Source organism: Chrysochloris asiatica, unplaced genomic scaffold (assembly GCF_000296735.1).
Source record: "Chrysochloris asiatica unplaced genomic scaffold, ChrAsi1.0 scaffold00349, whole genome shotgun sequence".
NCBI classification, from domain to species: domain Eukaryota; kingdom Metazoa; phylum Chordata; class Mammalia; order Afrosoricida; family Chrysochloridae; genus Chrysochloris; species Chrysochloris asiatica.
Genome location: NW_006408867.1, coordinates 1,936,553 through 1,945,202, shown reverse-complemented (window position 1 = coordinate 1,945,202; position 8,650 = coordinate 1,936,553). Strand labels below are relative to the sequence as shown.

Genomic DNA, 8,650 nt, shown 5'->3' with positions numbered 1-8,650 from the left:
GATGACATGGAGGGATGAAGCAGCTGGGGACTTTGGATCCAGAGAGGGAGAGGAACTGTGGGCCGAAGACTGTGGAGGGAGGGGGGAGTGTAGAGCACAGGCTTCTAGGATATGTCCTTTGGTCGGACGACCATGCATGGAGGGGATTGGAACCATGGCAACGTAATGATATACGATGGAATGAATATGGAACGGAGGTTCTCTCATGTAAACTATCATATAATTCACAATAAAACATTAAAAAAAAATAATGCAAAAACAATTGGATTAAGAATCGTTTGACATTCCATGAAGGATTTCATTAAACTGTTTAAGGGAAGGGAGAGAACTAAACAAAGACTTAATCTTTAGCTGTTATTGGCCCAAATCAGAGGACTATGACACCCGAAGAACTCAACAGCCCCCCAAAGTCAGAGCCTTACCTGATAACGTCCTGCATCCAATACAACCATTTTGGGTGTCATACTATTGCTGGCCTCATAATCTTGGAGTGGTACATGAGCTTCTGTGAGTTGGATTCCAAAAAGAGTGGCAAGAGAATTACTGATACAGTACCTTTAAAGGGAATTAAAGAAGAAGTGCACTGTCAGAATTGCATCTAATTCACTCTAAGTCTTCATATTTGAAAAAAACAGACCGAACGTGAAAGGAATTATTTAAAAGACACAGAATAAAGAAAGTTAGAGCATTGGACAAGAGATGGAAATAGGAACCAATAGCTATGAAAACACAAGATTATATTATATAAGGGGATGGGAAAAAAGTACTGATGATCAGGATTTTCAAATGCTTAAAGCAGGGGTAGAGCAGCAACAGGAATAAAATGACAACCGTAAACACTTTCATGTCCTTGGACTGAACAATCACTTTTCATGTAAAGGGGCTACCAAAATGCCCAGAGACCTGGCACTCCAGGTGCTTTGACTACAAAATGTTCAGAAAAGGGCCTATCTTTTGACTTTCACAAGGAAGTGTCCTTCATGTAGGAAACTTCACTCTCCTATAGTTCTAGAAGGAAAGTTTTCAGTAAGTGCTTTCGAAGGCTCACTCACATTGCTTAGGGGCTCTAACTGTACCATAAGTAGTGACATTGGCATTAAGAATGAAAGTAACATGAAGTATAAAGCATCTTTTTTTGGCAGAGAGTTGTGCAAATAGGCATGAACAGTAATTCTGCCCAACTGCAAAAGCAACAGCAAGCAAAATGGCACAGATGAATTCAAACCAGAAGACAGCACTATGAAGAAACCCCCTTTTCTGACTTACGCAATCTTCTTGCAAACAGCTAAAGCACAGAAGAGTGTATCTTTTTCATCATGCCATTTGCACCTGTACAAAAAGAATGGACTTTAACACTCTGGCATGACTGAAACAGTACTGCTTAAGAGTTTTTACATGGCAGTTATCTAACTTACCTAATTTGTAAAATAATTTAAGAAAAATTAATAGTACTCAAAGATTGTATTTTCTACTGATATATATATATATAAATTTAAAAAAAAAAAAACAGCAAAATTCCTTATGTCACCACCTCTGATGCGAATTCATGATGCCGTGTGAATGAAACATGATCATAAGAGTGAAATTTTACCTTCAAACAAAATTTTCTAGAGGCACACTGACTGTGGTTAATATGTACTCATTAAAAAAACACGGACTGAGTTCACATTATCTGCCAGGCATTGTTCCCGGAATCAGGGATACATGAATACATGAAGAAGACAAAACTCTTGCCCATAAATACTTTCATGATTGAATATAACTGAACAATGTAAACTTGGATATTTTTTCACTGGATAGAGTATGTATTTTATACACATGGACTGCTTAGATTCAAACTACACTATTCACTTAATGCAAAGCTGGCCTGAACTTACCAAAAATCCTATTTAAAATGACAAACATGCTAAACAGTAAAAAGTCAGATGTTTCCATTTGGTTGCTAACTGAATTGAAGACTGTCTAAAACCAAGATTAAAAATTCTGCTTTCCCCAAGAAAGTGATTCAATAAATGTTTTCATAAAACTCTAATACTAAAAGAAAACTTCAGGTTATCACTAAGTCTAAGTGCTTAGACAATCTCACAGAATTAAGTAATCTTAGTTTCTAGTTAGTTTTGTGGGAGCACAGAGGCTCTAGAGGATAAGCATTGGATTGCAAACTACAAGGTCACTGGTTTGAGTCCACAAGTCACTCTGTGGGAGAAAGATGAGGCTTTCTGCTCATGCAAAGATTTACAGCCTTAGAAATGCTATACAGAGTCTCCAAGAGTCGGAAATGACTCAGTGGCACTTAACAACAACAGTTAAGTTTTGCACCTGGCCCAGAATTTAAATCCCAAGAGTATCTATCTCATATACACATTTTTTCCAGTGGAGATCTGAGTTGAAATAGAAAGCAATAAGAAATATTTTTTTAAAAAACCCTAATATATTTCAGAATTAAAGCAAGCAAAGAACAAAAAGTTATAAAAATGCTTAATCCCAGAGAAAAATGCCTCAAAATCTACAATTACACTTCTAAAAATGGCAGTGTTTAATTAGCTTACACTCATACCTGTTTTAACTCTTCCCCTACATCACCCACCAAACCCCCTGTTGTTGTTGTTGTTAAGTGCCGTTGAGTCGGTTCCGACCCATAGCGACCCTGTACAGGGTTTCCGAGGGTGTAAATCTTTACAGGAGTAGAAAGCCTCATCTTTCTCCCGCGGAGCGGCTGGTAGTTTCGAACTGCTGATGTTAAGGTTCGCAGACCGATTCGTAACCACTACGTTACCAGAGCTCCACCAAACCCCCTAAAAAGATTTAATTTTTAAATGGCATTTTTAAAAGTTTGTTCATTCTGCGACTTTGTCAAAAACTAGAATTGTTTTATATACTTTCTGTTGCTGTTGTTGCTAAGTACCTTTGAGTCAATTCTGACTCATAACAATCCTGACTAGGGTTTCCAAGGAGTGGCTGGTGGGTTTGAACTGCTGACCTTGCAGTTGGCAATTCAGTGCTTATCCTACAGCACACACCAGGGCTCAAACATTTGTGTAGTAATATTTATTTTTCAAACTCAAATATATTTCCAACTTTAACTCATTTCAAATATGCTTCTTTTATGAAAATCCACTCAAGTGCTAAGGCAACGGACACCGTGTGAGTGTTGTTTTTCTTTTTCCCACCAAGGATCTTGAGGTCCAAACGACGTGTCGCATTCCTGGCTCTTCTGTCTTGAAAGGAGATCTCCCCGCCCGCATGTGTGTCTTTTGAGTAAGCTCACAGCCTACTCCCAAAGTTCCAGCATTATCTTATTCAAATCTTTAGCACAAAGGCCTTTAAATTTGTTTTTCTCAATTGCAAAAAGCTCCAATGATTTCATTTCCTAGTATTTCCAGTTAAAATGCTTCCTCTTTTTAAAGATAACCCCACCTTTTTCAAATTTATGTTAGTAAGCCACTGTCATCTTATAAATAGGAGACTTTATGCTCTAGTCAAACTGACTCACTGTTCTTAAACAATTTCTGTGTGCTTTCATTCCTCTGAGTCACTGGTGCATTTTCTTTTACCCAAATCCCTGGCTATAGAAAAATCTATCCATCTTCCCAGAGGAACTAATCATTTTACTTCATATAGTGTTTCATATTTTAAAAAATTCTTTCTTTGAAGTAATTTCTGCCATATCTGATCTACCATAATCCTTTAAGACTTTTTAAAGAGTTATTAGAAATGACTGTGATTACAGTATCTTTACATGCTACATCTCATCAGACAGTAGACTGAGGGCAAGGAAGATCCTATGTCACTCTCAGAAATATTTCTCACAGAACCTAGTCCAGTGAGTATGAGCTGCTCAGTTATTTTACTGAATATCAAAAGCTCATTAAATTGAAGGAAAAATTATTCCAAAGTGGTATTAAAACATACAACTGTATCTCTTAACGCTATTATTAAGGAGGATTCAGTTCAAGATGGTGAATTAAACATATGCATATATTTATCTCCTCCTACTCCCAAGGAGCTCTGGTTATCGTAGTGGTTACGAATTGGGCTGCAAACCACAAGATCAGCAGTACGAAACTACCAGCTGCTCCGCAGAAGAAAGAAAGATGATGCTTTCTGCTCCTGTAAAACAGCCTCGGAAACCCTGTTCAGGGTTACTATGGGACAGAACCAACTCGATGGCACTTAACAACAACAACAACTCCCAAGGCTAGTCCTGGTATGGCGCTGTGCGATAATGTGTCAGATTGCAAAGTCATTTGAACTGCAAAGTCAATGGTTCAAGCTCACCAGCTGCTCCTTGGAAACCCTATACAGGGTTGCTATGGGTCGGAATCAACTGGACGGCACTTAACAACAACAACAACAATTCCCAAGACTATCAAGTAAGAGTCAAAGAATAAAATGAATAGACTCACAAGAAAGAAAACACATTCTCCATTAAAGAAAGCTTACTAACCTGTAGAAAAACAGGAAGTAAATGAGTGGTAACTGATGGAGCTGGACAGCACTCATGGACTAGACTACAGCAAAAGAGGGAAAAGATCTGTGTGTGGAACTATGGAGAGGCTCTGATTTAGTGGACACGGCCCTACCTAGTTAATAGGAGTAAGGCATGAGAATGAACTTCTGTTTAGAGAATAATCAACTTCCCCAATCTTATAAAAGAAGTGGATGGCTTCTGAACTAGGCAGCAAGAGTAGATGCTTGTACCCTAGAGCAAATCCCTCTATATTCCAGCACTGAAGATTCTGCTTCTAGTTCAGTAAATTGCAATCTGGTTTGATTTCCCTGTTGTTAGTTGCTGTGGAGTCTATGTCAACTCAGGATGAATCACACGTGCAGAGCTGAAATTTCTATAGGACTTTAAGACTGTAGCCTTAAGGAAGCAGACTGCTAGGCCTATGTTCCAAGGTGCCTTTGGGTGGGTTCAAGCAGACAACCTTTTAGCTAGCAGTCAATAACTAAACTGTTTATGCTACCCAGAAATTCCTTGATTTCCTTATGTTGTTGTTGGTCAGTGTCGATGAGTTGGTTCTAATTTATAGCAATCCTGTGTAGGGTTTTCCATGGAGCGGATGGTGAGTTTGAACCACTGACTTTGTGTGGTGCTGCAGGATACAGTACTAGAGCACAATGTCTAAATTAGCTAATAATTCCTACCAAACAATACACAGCACATACATGACTTTGAAACCTCATTTAAAATATGAACTAATCAAAAACAATCACAGTCAAGGAAAGCCTGCAATATGAAAAGGATCAATACTGAAATACCAAATTAAACAGAAAACATAACTGACAACTCAAATGAATGAAATGGGACTTCCAGAAGAATGGTGGTTAGATGCACTACACTGACCCTCTACAAAAAAGACACAAGAGACTAAATACAACAGACACGGATGAAAATTCTGGCACCTTGAACTTCAGAAGAAAAGAGCAGTCGATAAGAATGCTTTCTGGGAAGAGAGGTTGAGCAGAGAGGACAAGATGGAGAGGGTGACTGGTGAACGGCTGGGCAGGCATGGCTCTACCAATCTTGTGAGCAGATTTGGCAGCAGAGGGAGCCCTGGCAGAGAAGATTTGCACAGGTGACAGTAAAAGTACGATTTCTTCTTTTTCTCCATGAATCCACTGGTGACCAGAAATGTGGCTAGCGCTCAAACTCATCCAAACCCAGCACAGACCCTGCTCTCTGGTATTTCAGAGCCACATGGCTGGGAACCATGCCAGCTTGAGTCAGAGGTTGGCTGTTCAGCTATGGTGCCTGGATACAGGTGGGCTCAACTTCAGACCTACAGAGTTCACAGAGCCACCAGACCAGCATTTATCCACTTACCCTGTCACCAGCTTCCTTGTGGTCCTAAAAGACACTGAAACCAACTCCATCAAGGACTTCCACGAACTACTTTGGATCAAGTGTCCTGAACATATATATCTCTGAAGCAAACAGAAAATCCATTTAGGACCAGGAACTGTCATATCCCTTCTACAACCACCTTATGAACAACTTGAATTTCAGGAGACCACCAGAAATTTGTACCCTCCAGGTCCAATAACTGCACTGTTTGTTTTTACAAATAAGACAATCCCATAATGCCCCAAAGACAACAGACAATTTCAGTTCACATGAAGAAACAAGAGAGAATGGCTCAAGCAAATGGCAAAGATGTAGAAACAGAAAAGAGTTCTGAGGAAAAAAAATTAATGATGGAGATTGTAATCACTGCCATGAAACAGTGAGTGTAAAACCGATGTTCTCCCATATAAATATCACTCAATTCACAATAAAAACAAAAAAAAAAAGGTAATGAAACTAACTGAAAAAGAATTCAAATGGCCTTTTGATTCCTTCAACAGACTGACAAAAAAGAATGAGGAAAGCAAGGAAAACACACAAAAAAAGAGTTAAGAATAATTCAGGAAAACACTTCAAAAACAGACAAAATAAATGCATATTCTGAAACAATATAAAAATTAATGAAAAGATTTTTTAAATGGACAATATACTGAAAGGGTAAAGGAGAAAATCTGTAGCAACAAAAGTCCCAATTAATGAACCTGAAGATAAATCTCTAAATACTACTATGCTGTTGTTGTTAAGTGCTGTCGAGCTAGTTCCAACTCATAGCAATCCTGTATCGGGTGTACAAGGAACAGCTAGTGGATATGAACTGCCTATGGTGTTGTTTGAAGTCCAGTGTTAACCCAACAACACCATACCGGGAGTCTACTAGTATGCTAGAAGAATTAACAAAAATGGAATAAAAAATCCTAAGAAAGAATAAGACTTATGTGGGACACCATGAAGAGGAATACATTACATGTTATTGGAATTCCAAAACAGGAAGAGACAATAACAAGCACAGAGAAAATTGTCGATGAGTTGTTGGAAGAACATAGCCCTAATGTCATGAAAGAAGAGAAGATAAACTTACAAAAAGCTAAATGAACCCCAAAAAAGATAGATCTGAAAAGAAAATCACTGACACATACTATAATCAAACTCTGCAAAATCAAAGACAAGGAAAGACTCCTGAGAGCAACTCAGTAAAAAATGAAAAGTTAACTGCAAAGGAGAACCAATAAGAATAAGCTCTGATTTCTCCACAGAAACCATGCAGGCAAGAAGGCAATGGGATGACATATATAAAACTTTTTCTTTCTTTATAAATTGTGAACTGAATGATAGTTTACATAGGAGAACATGAGCTTTACACCATCGTTTCATTGCAATGATTACAATCTCCTCCATGCATCATCATTCAACAGTACTGCTTCCATTCCCTGTTTTATTCTTTTGTGGGGGTGGGGTTGGGGATGGAGAGATGTACACAAAAACACTCACAAATATATTATAATTTAAACCACCAAAGGGCACATTCTGCAAGCCTGACTCCTGCCTGCCAGCTCTCAGGCCCTCTCTTTCCATGAGTCTAGAGGGCTCAGCTGTTCCTTCTTCTCTCTATGTCCTGATCTCTGGTGTCACTGCTTCTCTGGATAAGATCCTGCATTCCGCTTGTGCTCTTCTCCCTTGATGGTCCTAGGGTCCTCTGTTTCTGGACTATATGATTAACTACTCCCCCGTTTTTGAAAGTTCTACCTTTACAGTTCTGACAGTCACAATTAGTAGTGATAGCAATTATTCGCCACTGAATCATAAGAATTTTATATTCATCTCTTTTCACAAGACCCATTTAGACAAGACGTAAACTATTCAGTGGCAACTCTATCTCCCCCCGCACACTCTTAAACTAAACTCCCTCTTGAAAATTTGTAAGCCAGTCACTTCATGCCTTTATTGCCCCCTCATTTTAGGTAGCCAATGTCTTAAGTTACCCATCCCTTATCAACCTAGTATAGAGAGGGGATAGGATTGATACGTGATATGAAGACACCTTCCCTCTCTATTGGTATTTTGAGCTACTACATCCATAAGTATAGGTAAAGTTAATCAAATTGTAGCAACTGACCTTCATTTTCTTTATCAAAAAATGTTTCTTTTTGCTTTTTTGATTTTATTCTAGTTGACTTCTGATTATCAAGCCATCGCACCTAGGACAAATGGCTACTATCTGCAAGTTTGGGTGTTCTTATGCATCTTCCCCTCACTTCATATCAGCTGGATGCTTCACTCTTTAGCCCTCCGTGGCTATGTTCTTATCCGTGGGCTCAGGTGTCCCCAGGTCTTACCACACTTGGACCAACCAGACCTTCCTCTTCTCTCTCTCTCATCTCTAGTCTATGGAACAAGATTGAACTCAGCCCAATTCTTCATTGGTCTCTTTTCCCCTCTTCCACTCACCAGTAGACCAATGTGGTCACCAGCAAGCTTATATGCCTGCTCACATGTTCCCTTTGAGTTTCAATCTTGGAGGGGGGTTTGTCCTGAAGGGACTTGATTGCTTAGCTTGATGGCGTCCTGGCGAACAACTTGCTTATTCTTGTAGTAGCCAATCATACTGCCATTTTTGTTTTGGGTTTTTCCTGTTGATCTTTCTTTGAAGATGTATGTTTTGTTGCTCTAGCTGTTCTAGAATGGTCTGCTTGTCCTTTCTAGTGGGAATGTACCACCTCAGGCTCTGGATGGGGCTCAGGATTCCAGCTTATGTCCTATACACAGCAAAGGATCCTTTAAGAACTCTATTCTGGAGGGAAC

General features: G+C 39.1%; 1 protein-coding gene across 1 annotated transcript in view; it reads right to left on the bottom strand.

Moving 5' to 3' along the window:
• Positions 1-8,650, bottom strand: part of MAEL (maelstrom spermatogenic transposon silencer) — an 86,172-nt gene that overhangs the window by 21,964 nt on the left and 55,558 nt on the right. Inside the window, exons 9-10 of the mRNA XM_006875993.1 lie at positions 1,267-1,329; positions 423-555 (exon numbers count right to left, since the gene is read on the bottom strand). Of these exons, the coding sequence (XP_006876055.1) occupies positions 423-555; positions 1,267-1,329 (196 nt within the window). The remainder of the gene's footprint in view (positions 1-422; positions 556-1,266; positions 1,330-8,650) is intronic.